Source organism: Priapulus caudatus, unplaced genomic scaffold (assembly GCF_000485595.1).
Source record: "Priapulus caudatus unplaced genomic scaffold, Priapulus_caudatus-5.0.1 Scaffold111, whole genome shotgun sequence".
Taxonomy (NCBI): Eukaryota; Metazoa; Priapulida; class Priapulimorpha; order Priapulimorphida; family Priapulidae; genus Priapulus; species Priapulus caudatus.
In genome coordinates, this window is record NW_014577172.1 from 121098 (window position 1) to 135850 (window position 14753).

At 42.2% G+C, this 14753-nt stretch overlaps 2 protein-coding genes across 4 annotated transcripts in view; one reads left to right on the forward strand and one right to left on the reverse strand.

The window, feature by feature from the left end:
- The window catches only part of LOC106805373 (alpha/beta hydrolase domain-containing protein 11-like), an 11509-nt gene extending 10294 nt beyond the window's left edge, over positions 1-1215 (reverse strand). For 2 of the 3 annotated variants that reach the window (XM_014806935.1, XM_014806936.1), the window contains exons 1-2: positions 1035-1215; positions 700-841 (exon numbers count right to left, since the gene is read on the reverse strand). In XM_014806935.1, coding sequence (XP_014662421.1) covers positions 700-841; positions 1035-1204 — 312 coding nt within the window. In that variant the 5' untranslated portion in view covers positions 1205-1215. Of the gene's footprint in view, positions 1-682; positions 842-1034 lie in introns of those variants that run through there. The other variant, XM_014806937.1, reaches the window with a different exon arrangement.
- The window catches only part of LOC106805375 (ras-related protein Rab-35-like), a 28277-nt gene extending 20146 nt beyond the window's left edge, over positions 1-8131 (forward strand). The window contains exons 3-8 of the mRNA XM_014806938.1: positions 1330-1457; positions 3605-3655; positions 4018-4141; positions 4308-4432; positions 4615-4739; positions 4958-8131. Of these exons, the coding sequence (XP_014662424.1) occupies positions 1406-1457; positions 3605-3655; positions 4018-4141; positions 4308-4432; positions 4615-4739; positions 4958-5095 (615 nt within the window). The 5' untranslated portion in view covers positions 1330-1405 and the 3' untranslated portion in view covers positions 5096-8131. The remainder of the gene's footprint in view (positions 1-1329; positions 1458-3604; positions 3656-4017; positions 4142-4307; positions 4433-4614; positions 4740-4957) is intronic.
- The last annotated feature ends 6622 nt before the right edge of the window (positions 8132-14753 follow it).

The following is a 14753-nucleotide window of genomic DNA, read 5'->3' on the forward strand; positions in this document are numbered from 1 at the left end:
CTCCTCCTCCCCCTACTCCATCACCTTCTCCCCTCCTCCTCCTCCCCCTACTCCATCACCTTCTCTTCTCCTCCTCCTCCTCCTCCATGACCTTCATTCGATCTCCATCACCTTCTCCGCTCATCCTCTTCCTCCTCCTCCAACTACTCCATCACCTTCTCCCCTCCTCCTCCTCCTCCTGCTCCCTACTCCTCCTCCATGACCGTCTTCATTCAATCTCCATCACCTTCTCCCCTCCTCCTCCTCCCCCTACTCCATCACCTTCTCCCCTCCTCCTCCTGCCCCTACTCCTCCTCCATGACCTTCTTCATTCGATCTCCATCACCTTCTCCGCTCCTCCTCTTTCCCCTCCTCCTCCTTCCCCTCCTCCTCCTCCTCCTCCCCCTACTCCATCACCTTCTCTCCTCCTCCTGCCCCCTACTCCTCCTCCATGACCGTCTTCATTCGATCTCTATCTCAGGGGCAGGTACGTTTATGTAAACACAGGGTACTACATATATGCTGAGAAGATACAGGTCTGGTACACTTTTGTATACATATACGTACCTAGGGTACATATCTGTAGTACCTGATAGTGATACGACAACGACCCCTTCAGCAACATTAACAGCATACAATCAAGCAATGCTATGATTATATTTGCACTATAGTATTAGTAGTAGAGATATAATAATTTCGATACCCATTGGTTTTAATTACCCGTCTACTCGTGGCACGAGCTACTTTCTTGCTAATTGCAGTCCAATTGTGATTGCTTCCAAACAAACCATGCATGATGATGACAGGCTGGTTTTGTGCTGGTTCTGCTGGCTCAAAGCTCCAAAAGGATAGCGGAACACCTCTGTAAAATGCCTTGTTGTGTTAACAAATATTAACAACAAATGAAACATTATAACTCCAGATTAAGTACATGAATACAACATTTCATTAGTTCATCACTTCAAATTCACGGTCACCTTGCAGTTGCATTGGTTGCATTGCCAAGATTCTTGGCAATGCCAATGGCAATGGTGTAGGCCTACTGTGCTACTAACCCTTCTAAGTCATCTGTGCAGTACAATCTTTGAAGTAGATAATGCACTTTTATCTGGCGGGATTTACAAAGCGATCTGCGTATAACGTTCATATTAACATATAATTTTATACTGCATACATTTGAATTATTAAAACTAGTAAAAGTAAAATCTAAACAGTAATCATACATGTACAGACATATTCTTCTCATTGCCCCTATGCGCCCAATCATATTGCACGTTACAAATGGCGTGCCTAGGCAGCCAACGAAACCGCGTGTAGTAACTTTATTAACTTCCTTTCTGTAACACGGAGGGCAGTGGTGCAGGCGTTTCCTGTTTTGATGATTTGGTGATGAAAGTTCATTTTAGGCCACTAAGTCACTAAAGATATGGCCAGAGAATACGATCATTTGTTTAAATTATTAATTATAGGCGATAGTGGTATGTGTGTTCGTCAGGTTTCCAAACGTAGAATTTTTGCATGCATATGATCTTACCAACTAAATTACAAATTTACTTAGCAAGTATTTCAATGCAAGAATAGGCCTAATGCTACGATCTAGCCCGGCCAGGCTGTGTGACTAACGTCAATATACACAGCTTGACATCCATCCATTGGATAATCTTGTACTTCTACAAAAACTGCCGAACAATTACGTATATCAATTCAATTCAATTCAATTCAAAAATGTTTATTCACGCATTACAATATACATTAATAATATAATGGGAATATTAGTATCACTAAAGCCTAAGACACACTGCGCGATTTTCTACGCTGGCCGCTTGCGATCGATAAATACGGTGCCGGGTCCGCGCGGTGTGTCCGGTCTCACGGCTGCGTATTTCGCTCGCGATCGCATACGCCCGGCTGATCGCTCGCATTCAACATGTTGAATATTTACGCGCGGTTTTCCATCGCTTGCGTACAGCGCATGCGCTTGCATGCGCTTGCACCAGCTAGCGCCAGCGCGCCCAACAATGAATCATCGTGTTCGAACGCAATTGTTTTTAGCAGCCAATCAAGTGTAGCAACGAAAGCTAGGAAAGCCGTGGGAGTGGTTGGACACCGTACAGTGTGTCCAGCTGTACGCGCAACTCGTACGGCGTTCTAAAATCGTGAGCGAACATATACGCTGCCGGGCAGCGTACAGAATCGCTAGTGTGTCCTAGGCTTACGGCGTTCTAAAATCGTGAGCGAACATATACGCTGCCGGGCAGCGTACAGAATCGCTAGTGTGTCCTAGGCTTTAGTAAATTTCGTAGGAGGCGTATATCTCAAATAAAATATTAATCTAAGCATTTCTGCCTTGTTTCGTATCAAGTATAACCTTCACCTTATAGTATTCCAGCGTTGTTATTCAAACTAATAATACCTCAGTTCGCTGTGCACAGTGTAAATTTCAAGCGCCGAACCTAAATTTCACTTTAACCGCCAACCGCCATGTTTCCACTGCGCATGCGTTTCGATTGGAACGCGGAAAATCCGAAACAACATAACATACCATAGCGTTGCAACTCGCGTTGGCGCGAGCATAAATAAGCATAATATACTCGTATATATATAAATATTAAAACATTGAAAACCAGGTCCATTGCCGATTTTAGTTGCACCGAACATGGCGGACATGGCGGCTGTCTGGTTGTTTTCATCCAATTCATCTCAGAAAATACGGCATAACTCGATAAATAAGTAGCGCCCAGTTACCGCGAGCAAGCCAGAGGTTTATAGATTCGTTTGAGCTATTACATGTGATGCTAGCTGTGGCGATGTTTGGATACCGAGCCAACTATAAGTTTTTATGAGCAAGCATTTGAAACGGTCTTCTAACCCTATCAAAAACCGTTTCTTGGAGCTATGCAAGATCATGAATTTTATAGTGGACTTAGTAATACTACATTACTAAGTAATACATGTAGTACATAGTGGGTTTGTGTCTCCTGTAACACTCTATCCAAACATCTATCTAACCTAAGCGTTTTATATGTTTTGATACTGTTAGTGTTAGTACATGCCATAGTCATATTCCAATTCTACTCGGACTACTGTGTATGATCCCTATCTGTCTATTCAAATTCAACTTGAAGTTCAAGTTACAAGCCCTATCCTAGTGTAGCACCGAGATTAATTACACACATTTGCGAAAGTACATTTGCAGGGTCCCCAATTAAGGTGCAAATTTGCCCACCGCCAGATAAACTTGGTCCAGAAACCATTGTCGGAGTCCTGTATACTAAGTGCATTTTACGTATTGTCACTACTTGGATTATATCTAAATTTCTTTCATATTGAATATCAGGATTTTGTACAGTAGAATCCTGCTCAGTAACGCACTCCACTGTAATGAGGTGTTGCATGATTATTACGCGATCGTCACTTGGACTTTTTCGTCTTTTCTCTCTTTATTTCTTCACTAAAACTTAGCCTGCTATAATGTGACCCAGAATGTTACGTGGCCGAACCTTTAGACCCCAATTATCGTTATCACATCATTATAATGAGGGACCGGTGTACTTTTAAGTCACTTAGCTAAATGTTAGAGGCTTCACATTGTAATGTCTGTGTAATTTTTTAATGTCTCTTGTAGGCGTAGGAAAGAGCAGCCTACTTCTACGGTTTTCAGACGACGTTTTCACAGGTAAGCAGATGCAAATTCTACCTTCATGTGCGATCGTCACTCCCAGTGGGCTGTGCTTATTTCTGGCTATTATTTACCCTTCAGTATGGCATATCGGAAGTCGAGCATTATTGTTATTTTAGGTGTTATTCACTTGAGCTTCAGTGGTTAGGAATTTTTAGTGGTCTAGCATGGGCCTGGTCCCGAGGATGCTGGATTACTAAGGTCGAACCTGTGTATGTGAAATTATTTTATTTCCTCTTGTTGTAGAACAGCAAAGGTTAGCATGATGGTTGTGTATAGCGTATTAGATGCCTAATTATGTAAAATAAAATGCAATACAAAACATTAACGCTCTGTTACGAATGCTTTCTTATTTCTAGGCAACTTCATCACAACGATAGGCGTCGATTTTAAGATACGCACAGTTGATATCGATGGCGAGAAGGTGAAACTTCAAATCTGGGACACTGCTGGCCAGGAACGTTTCCGCACGATTACTTCTACGTATGTCCGCTTCATTCGTTATTCTGATTGATGTCCTTTTTTCCTCTGCTGGCAGTGACTTAGTGCTGTAATACCTGAATTATCACTACCCGTGGTCACTCGTGATATGACAGACCGGTGAGTTATAGAGGTGGCATTACAGTGAGTGATTTCTCATTTGTTTCAGGTACTACAGAGGAACTCACGGTGTGGTGGTTGTGTACGATGTTTGCAGTGGAGATTCTTTTGCGAATGTGAAACGGTGGCTGCATGAGATAGACCAGAACTGTGACAACGTATGCCGGGTGCTAGGTACGTGCCTTATCAAAGTTTCATATGGAGGGTAAAGTATTTAGCAGGCCACTATTAACCCCTTTCAACGTCATAGTATTTATTATTGTAATTCCTGAAAGAAATTTATTTAATGATCTAGTATATTGTGTAAGTGTTAATATGGGAAATAATATGGTATAAATTATTATATTTTTTGGCAGTTGGTAACAAATGCGATGACCCACACAATAAAGTCGTCTTGACTGAAGATGCGAATAGGTTTGCTGATCAGATGGGGATCCAACTGTTTGAATCTAGTGCGAAGGAAAATATTAATGTAGAAGATGTAAGTATACGACATTTACTGCAGTTTTTGTCGGTGGTCTGTTTTTGTTCCTATCAAACGCAGTGTTGCGGTATACATAAAGTTCACCCTTCCAAAGTGGCGTGCGTGATACAGAACACTTTATCCATGTGATGCACTATTACTCGCATCATTTGCTGTGAATGTATGTTTTTCACTCGTTCGATTGATGATCGCGTGTATTCTTCTCCTGCTGACAGATGTTCAATGCCATCACGAGATTGGTACTGAGTGTGAAGAAGGAGCAACTTGCTCACGCTGCACAAAACCCATCCAAGGATGCTCTACGGCTAGGAGCAGGAGGAAAGAGCAAGAAGTCGAAACAGAAATGCTGCTAGCGTCTGTCACTCGATGTTGTGACAGCAGACGTGTCGTCAATCGAAATATCACAGCAGCCCTGCATGCAGGAGAACAACCAGAGGAGAACACGGGGAGCGAGTGTGAGTGTGTGAGGAGCGAGATTGGATTCGTGTCGGGATCGAGGCCAGGTTGTTCAGGGTGAATGCATTTGTCGATGGGGCCAAATCTAAGCTATCTGATCCACGAAGAGTTATGACTGTTACTTGATGCACTGCTCATAGTTCGTTTACAAACCAGTGCAGTTGCCATGTCTATACGTATTATTAAAAACTCTTCACTTCTATTTATCTGGACAATATTGTCCTATTATCCATTGCTTTGACTTGAGTTTGGTCGCCTTACACGTAATCTTATTTTCCCTGTAAGCATTCATCACATTTTACTCTCCATTCTAAGACTCTACTGAAGTAACTGGCTGAATAGAAGGTGTTTGCCGTTCTTATTTGGCACATGTTGCTTTTTAGGAAATTGCCACTGGAACAAAATTTACGAAAGAGACATTTATTTCCACTAGATGGCGCTGCATGTGCATGTTGATGTTACTGTGGCCAGCTTCAGCGGATGCTGTCACTGTCTTTCATTCCCTCGGCTGTTTCACGTAGTTGATGTATGGCTATGACTTATATTTATGATGAAGTGAGAATCTGATTACTTCTTCCAGGATTTCACTGTACAGCTGATGGAAAAAACATAACTATTTTGTCTCTTAGCAGTTAACAGTGTAATTGCACAGCATTACACAGATTTTAATTATAATTTTATTTGATAGTTTCCTGAGGCGGTAGTTTCTCCCAGGGTTGATCGCTCTTCAGGCGTGACCTGTCAAAATATGTTTACTGTGACAAATCATTATATAGTTGAGGTTAGATGGAGGTTTGGAATCGGTTATGATGTGGTGAGTGGTGTAAGCTAGAAGCTATTGAAAGAATCCAACGTAGAAGGGGAACGTAATGTCTATAGAGAACTGTCTTGGCTAGCCAATATTTCTGGCGGAACTAAGATGTCTTTGCTTAGAAATCACACGATAATGTGTTTAAATACTAACTTAGGTGAACAAGAATATTCAGCGCAGTGTACCAGAAGAGACATAGACAAGGGATATTGGAACAGCCCATGATCATTGATCACAAGTGTATTTGCTGCAAGTGTAGTTGTCATCTGCTTTCTCATTCAATGGAGTTGATTTCCACCTCTACATTTATTGTATTCACTTATGCTAAAAATGAGTCATGGCTCTGAATTTTACTGCTTTAAACTTTTCTCTGCCATACACCTGAAGCTATGTGTGTAGTAGCCCTGCGTCCCTGCCGAATATTTCCCCCACTCTAATCAATGAGATATGTTTGGGATGGGAGCATGCATAGACTGGTAGCGTGGTGATATCCCATAGAATATCTGCTTGACTAGTATTGCCCACGAAATAGCATTAATTAAGTAATCCATACTGGTAGTGGGCATGCATGTGTGGTGTGCATGGGTGCACGTGGGTGTGCGTGTGTGTGCGTGCGTGCGTGCGTGCGTGCGTGTGTGTGTGTGTGTATGTGCATGCTTGTGTGGGCGTGTGTGGGAGTGTAGCTGTATGGACATTATGTTATGATATCTGTTTCATGTATGACCTTTTCAGCCTAAACTATGAAGAGTAATTGGGTGAAGTGTAGGGTTAGACATTAGTGCTGTCGGCGGCAAGCCACATGACCCCCCCAAAGATACGTGTGTTTGGGCTTCTACAGTCCTTACTGTTTCAGTCATAATAGAGGAATACCGTGTTCTGCGTGGTTGCACTGGTGGCTATATATCATGAGGCATATTTCCTGTTAGACCAGATGCTATAAATACTGTTTTCTGTCTGGTTTTACTGAATGCTCCGAATGCTGCAGTATTGTAAATATATCTAAAGTTATTAGAATAAACAAATTGTTATAAATATTATTATAACTTAACTAGATTACAAATTAGTGCCATTGGTATGGTTTAGTTGCTTTTTCAAAATTACCTGGGTAACACGTTTTCTACTACATAATCTGTATCTGTTTGATCCCAGATAAATGTATGCTTTTAGTATATTTATGTCTGTGATTTAATGTCGCCTGATGTTGTGGTTATAAAAATGTGTATTTGTCTCTGGCAAAACCTCGTACAGTGAGAAACGACTAGGTTTTGTGATGTGCTGACATTTTTCAAGGCGTTATTTAGTTTACGTGCTCTGTGTAGTGATTCGTTGGATTTTATTGTTTGTGAGACTGTGAAATGCGTGATATGTTGCCACAATTGTTACGTTGTTACAGTAATATATGAAGTAGCAGGAGCAAATAATCACAAATTGTGATATTATTTACTTCTGGAAGTAGGAGATGAAGTAAAATTGCAAGTACGGTATGCTGTATACTTTCATAGCATTGGTGGCTATATTTAATTTTGATGGAACTGTTGACACGTTATATATGTTGCTTGATTTATGTTTTTTTCTAAAACAGGCAACTATCGACAATATCGCTGTAGATACCAGATATTACTTGTGTAAGCTCACACGTGTTATTCTCAGTAATTAATTTCTACATACCTTTACCACGTTCATTCTCTTTGCCTATACTATATATACATACCTTTACTGCCCTTCATCGACCTCCTACCATCTCCATCACGCTATCACCGTTCACACATTCCCTCCCGCATTCTTCCCTCTCCCTTCCTTCCTACCATGCTGCTTGTTATAGTGCTGCTGTAGAATTGCGTATTACGGATCAGGCTCTGTGTTGTTATTGATGGTAAATACTAAATAGTTCTTATTGAGTCCAGCAGAAAGTCCTCGATGTGTGTGGATTAGGAAATTTAGTATGTGAGAGTTTAGAAGACTTGGTCTTGATTACATGTCAGCATTGCGTTACAATATGCTAGTTTATTAGCCTATAGGCAGTACTTTTTCGTGTGAAACTTGCTTCAAATGGATTTTATAATATAATTTTACGTGGTGTAAGTAGTTGAATGATGTATCTAAGAAAACTCATCAACATTGATCTGCTCTTGGTATTTTTGTGTGTGTGCGTGTATGATAGGTTTGAAACGGTTTCTTGCTACGTAGCACCCACTGTTGAATTGAGATCATAGTAAGGTTGAAAGCAGTGGTTTAACGTATGAGCTAATACGATGTAGAACGATCGATCAATTGCAGATACACACACTCACGAACGCACGCACGCACGCACGCACGCACGCACGCACGCAGCGAATCCTCGTTTCACTAGTCTACATACATCTACTATTGGCGCGCATCGGGTATTTTTTTACGAGCAGCTCAACACTTTCACCAGCGACCATCATCAGGTAGTTTACGATGATTTTAACGTCCTGTGCCACGGTTATACGGGAGAAACACTGAGTGGGACGGACGGGTGCCGTATTCTGTGTCAGGGTCGTGCGGCGGGCGTGGGAGGAGGGGACGATTGACACGTGTTCCCGTGAGTATTGTCGCGCGTGGGGACGCTTCACTGCCGTCATTAGAGCCGGTAGACGCTGCTAGCTCGTCGTCATGTTTTATGACCCTCCCTGACGACCTCGGACAGGACGACGGACGCAAGTGACGGGAACGGCGCGGCAATTGATTCGAGCAGAGAACAGGGTGAACAACGGGTGAATAACGGCTGCGGTGCTCGCGTCGCTGTCAAAACCCACAACGGTTTCTCTGGCACCTGTCTGTCATCGAAGGCTGTCTTCCAGCGTGTGCGCGCAATCTTAAGCAATTTGTGATGCACACCGCTGCCTCTCTCCTTGGCGGAAGCGTTAATGATAGCTTACTGGTGCGTGGCGGATGGGTATGGTCAGGTTGTCAGATCCGAGCAAGTTATAGAGGCGTATTTTGAATATATGATAAAAGTATTGTGCGTGGTCTTTATTTTATAAAGAAATAACGAATTATAAAGTTTAGCATCTTCTCAGCTTGGATAATATTTTTATCTATATCATCTTTACATAAATTTTTGTAAGCGAGCTAGACAAGTGAATTTTAAATACGTTTGGTTCCATCGATCACTTCATCGATAATCAAAACAATAATCAGGGATTTCACCTAAATCACCCGTATAATATAAATAAAATAATTCCTCTAATACAACTATTTATTACAGCAGGTGTGAATCATTCAAAGCGTTTTAACAGCGCTAATTTTGTTGAGCAATTTCGTTACTTTTAATAGATTTTATTAGTAAATATGCGCATAAATTCGCCCAGAATCCAGATTGTTGATGCCGCCAACCATTTCTTGGTGGCCGGGGTATTGAACAAATGCACACACACACACACACACACACACACACACACACACACACTGACAGTACTAGAATACTGGTCAAGAACATAACATTACCTTTTGCAAATATTGAAATAAAGGAGTAAATTGTTTTTCCTAACCAGAAAAGTAGTGCATCAATCAGATTTGTCACGCATGGATGAAAGCATGTATATTCAAACAAACGCTGGCAAAACATTTTCTTTGCCGTTACTAATTCCCCAAATCCCGTTCTCTGCTGCTTACACGGCGGTGGCCAAAACCTTTCACGGAAACACTACAGCGGCTTTATGCCAAGGTCTGCATACTTAACTGTGTTACAATTTACAAAGTTAGTAGTTTCATTGTGATCTACAGATGGTAATCTCGTTATTCGTAAAATGATCCATTATCGCCAAAACCTATCATTTCGCATCTAGCATCCATCGTCGCGGATGGCAGATCCGCCGAACACATCAAAAGAATGCGCGGAAATAAAAAGCATGGCATAGCGGCACGCTGCGGCGACGTCACAATGGGACAATGTCAGAAGAAAAGCGAAAGTTGAGGCGACCGCTGCGCCAAAACGCAGCCGCCACAGTGCGGATCCAACCAGCGTAAAGAGGCTGCAAGTGGACCGTGAGAGATACGCGTAATTATGCCCATAGACGGCTCGTCTGCATAAAGGATTAGCTTATTTCGCGTACAAATAGACGAAATTTGATTGAAAGTGTGTGGAAGGGATCTATTTTTACTACGCAAATGAGAGCGGAATTGAGACGGTGGCTCGAATAGGCAGGAATACGCCCACAATAGGTAGACAAATCGTAGGGCAAGCCCTGAACAAGGCAATTGCCTACGTATGTAGGTTTCGCGGTCCTGTGACTGCACACGCGTATATATAAATGTGAGAACAATCATGGATGCACATTCTATGAGTAGAACTGGAGTGATAACAGTAAGCCGAGCCGCCATGAACCGCTCTCGCTTTCCACTGGATAAGAGAATCGTCACGGTGTGCGTGTGTTTGTTATTCTACCTCAGTGCAGGTGAGAAAATTTCTGTGTTGCAAAAAAATATATAGCGAATAGTTTTTGAAGTCTTCCGTGCTTCGCATTCTAGTTGCGAATGCGCTGGACAACATTATCGACATAGGATAGGAAGCTGGCAAAGCTTTGCGATATTTTCAGCGGATGAGACAGCAGTGTGCGAAGTTTACGTAAATCTTGGTCGACATTCACCTGTTAACAATCTGTTCGCGTTATCACTGCAACCAGGTGTTACATAACGTCAAAACTACACTCCCTATTATTTAACATCGCGTTTAATAGACCGTGTGCGTTTACATTCTGGAGAAAGCATCCCATTTTCAGGATTTATTTTATAAACTAAAAGTTTTATTGTATACCGGGGGACGTCGATACGTCTACAATGGCACACTATATAAGTGCACAACATGGAATCGTCATAGTAGTGCCAATTTCAGTTTCGGGAAAGCGAGAGAAGAGAGCCGGCATAGATTGGGTGCCGCTATCAGCAGAGGAAGCGTGCGACCCGAACGCTGGCAATGCATCGTTCGCCGCTGATCCGGACAACTGTTCTGTCTACTATCAGGTAAGAATATAGTCTAATATCAGGTAAGAATATAGTCTAATATCAGGTAAGAATATAGTCTAATATCAGGTAAGAATATAGTCTAATATCAGGTAAGAATATAGTCTAATATCAGGTATATAGTATATCCTCTGCGAATATTGCTGGTTCAGAAGTGAGAGTTCAGATGAGTTTCTTTATATAGTAAACAGTGAAAAGTTTTCACGTTGATTATCTGAAAAGAGTCCTATAGTTTGTTCGTCTTGTTCTGTGCGAAATATATCATCCGATAGAAATTGCACCAATATTTGTAATAGTATTCGTTTCTACGTTAGATTATAGATGAAATTTTTACAGTCTCGAATCGTAAACCCTTGTACGTGATAGAACTCGTAGCCGTTGGTCGCCGCATATGTATAAGATTAGGTCATTCAGCGTCATTGGCCGTTGGTCATTCAGCTTTTTTTCTCTCTCTTTAGTTGCAACTGCAGTGCAAGTGACATCATAAAAACATTTTACAATAACATTCTCTACGTGTATATAATAAATATCCTCATGCTCACACGGATTCGGAATGAAACTATTTCCTAGATTACTACATATTTCTTTTCCGATAAATATGCTTTTGTTGATGAAACCTCAAAATGGAGAGACGAGTGTGGTGCGGTTTCTGTCGAAAATAAAGGGCGCTTTCTCTCGCGCAAGCTTTACATGACATCTCGTCATCTTTATTTGTACCTGCGTGATCGCTGACGGGATACCAAGACACCGACAACCTTGGACTGACGCGGTGCATTTTTTCAATACCTTGGTCGCTCTAGTTCATGTGTACACACACGCACACACACAAAGCTGCATCCAGGCCGTGAGCACACAGCTTAGTACGGGTAAAAAACGTGACGATTGGTTCATTTACCTCTCCACGTGTCTATACTGAAAGGAGAGGCAGGCGCGTATAACTAGCGATTGTAATACTTTTGCATTGTATATTATTTGTAAAGCTTATACCCGATATCTGGTTCAAGTGTATGTTGATTCGCACCTAATGCTATAGACAGCTTGGATGCGTTTAGACCATGATGAGTAACGGACACACGTAGCCGGGTGTGATATTACTATAGCCTCTATTAGATTCGTTTCACTTCACTCGCTATATGGTCGAATTCGTGTGTAAGTACGATAACGGTGTGAACTAAAACTACTATTAGCCATGAATCATATCAAGATCATATATGTTTGCTTGTCTGGTTCCAGTTACCACACTTACACGCACGCAAAGTTTTCACTAACAATATTATTTCTGCCCGATTCTAATAGAACCCACAACCAAAATATAACCCCGGAGAATATACACTTTAATTATTATCGTAGTTAACTATGTTTTTGTACTCTCACTCTTCCTCTCACTCTCTCTCTCTCTCTTCCTCTCACTCTCTCTCTCGCGCGCTCTCTCTCTCCCTCTCTCTCTCTCTCTCTTTCTCGCGCCCCCTCTCTCTCGCTCTCTCGCTTTTTCTCTATCTCTTTCTCGTTCTCTGTCTCTCTCTCTCCCCTTCTCTTTCTCTCTCTCGCTCTCGATCGCTCTCTCCTTCTCTCGTATCTCTCTCTCTCTCGCGCTCTCTCTCTCTCATTATTAGCTCAAACATGACTGGTAATTATTCGCGCAGTGTGTGCATGGATGGCCAGTGAAACGTACATGTCCTGCGGGAACTATCTGGACTCCCATCGGACCTCGCGTCGGTCGCTGTGAAACACCGGACGTGGCGCGCAATGACGAGTGTGGCCACATCTCCCGCAACCACTCTAACGGTAGGCATAACATGTTCTGCTAGCATTTATGACAAATACGACATACGCATATACGCTCTCCTATGGCACTATTTGTCATAGGGAGATTCTTCCTATAACAAATATTAGCGAGTCAACTTCGTTCCGCTTTACAGCTGAAATTCACTGCTTGCGTTCATAACAGCGCTCCTAAACTCCCATGATGCGCACAACACATACAACAGAATTTGTCATAGGAAGAATCTTCCTATGACAAATAGTGTCATAGGAGAGCGTATATGCGTATGTCGTATTTGTCATAGGAAGAATCTTCCCATGACAAATAGTGTCATAGGAGAGCGTATATGCGTATGTCGTATTTGTCATAGATGCTAGCAGAACAGGCTGGTATGCACTAATATAAATTAACGGACCGGTGAGAAAAATAGTTAAAATAGCTACTCGCACATCATCTACCCTCCTTACCCTCACCTCCACCTTCTACGCACCATGTGTTAATGTAAGTGTGTTAATTGCCATGTGCATACCAATGTTTACTTATTCACCATGTGTTAGTGTACGTGTGTTAATTACTATGCGCATAAATGTACCATGTGTGTATTACGCGGGCTAACGTTTAGTTTATGTATGTAGTTATAGTTTCTATATTTAGGTATGCACAGGTAGGCTAACCAGGTTGGCCTACCTACAGGTAGGTCGCGCAGATTACCTAAATGTACAGATACATAAACGCGCTCTAAACCTCAGGTACCTCGACCTGAGGGAGATTAGCAAGTTATTAAACCTGCTGTCTTGATGACCATAATAAACAACAAAATAGGAAGAGCTATTAGGAAATGTTTTCTACGATAGAATCGCCTTTTTATTATAAGGATAAGAAAACAATCTGATTTCCACGATAACATTGATCACAAAATCAAATTTTCGAATGTATTTAAATTCATGAAACGTAAGTTTGTATTTCACGAAACAGTTTTTCACGATAATTATCATAGTAGATGCCACCGGGTTACATTATTAGAACATTCCACTGCGATCTAGTCACGCCTACGGGTCATTTGAAGACCGCGTTAATTACATAAATACTGACCAGTGTCCAGTGTCCCCGTTCCTAACAGTTCCACTCAGGCATCGCACACCTAATTGCAGAAACGATTGGCTAACAAAATCCTATATGTATACATATAGAGCAGAGCACACAATGATACACTCGTCGGTTGTACATAATGGCTATATTCGGGAGTAGGTCGTGTACGTTAGATGCATAATCCCTGGTCTGCCTGAGACGACAACCATTTTGTTCCCCCCTTCATTCAGGTTAAAATGCACCAAAAAGCTAAATGCGACGCATTAGAAGGCAGACGCAGGATTTTAGCTGTTTATCCTCGATTCCTGGTATTTATCACGCACGCGTTCATGATAGACGCGACAGCAGCGCCCCCCTGCGACCCTGATCAGTGTCAGCTGCCGGATTGTCGCTGTGGTAACGACGCATCCATCCCCGGAAGTCTGCAACTCTCCGACACGCCGCAGATGATAATGATGACATTCGAAGGTGGCATCCGCGACGAGGAATATATACATCTATACCAGCAGGTAATAGTGTGAGCTTTCAACGTAGATGTAGCGGTGGGGTTGTAGTGGACTGATGGCGTGTGGAGGGTTGGAGCCGCATTGAGCGCTGGCGTCGCTGTTAGCTGGTTATGAAAGATTATATCAAGATTATATACAATAGGATATACACAATGGCAGTAGGAACGCGTAGCATATGACGATATCACAGTTACCCACACGACGTTGTCATTCCCATCAAAGTGTGTGTGTGTGTGTGTGTGTGTGTGTGTGTGTGTGTGTGTGTGCGTGTGTGTGTGTGTGTGTGTGTGTGTGTGTGTGTGTGTGTGTGTGTGTGTGTGTGTGTGTGTGTGTGTGTGTGTGTGTGTGTGTGTGTGTGTGTGTGTGTGTGTGTGTGTGTGTGTGTGTGTGTGTGTGTGTGTGTG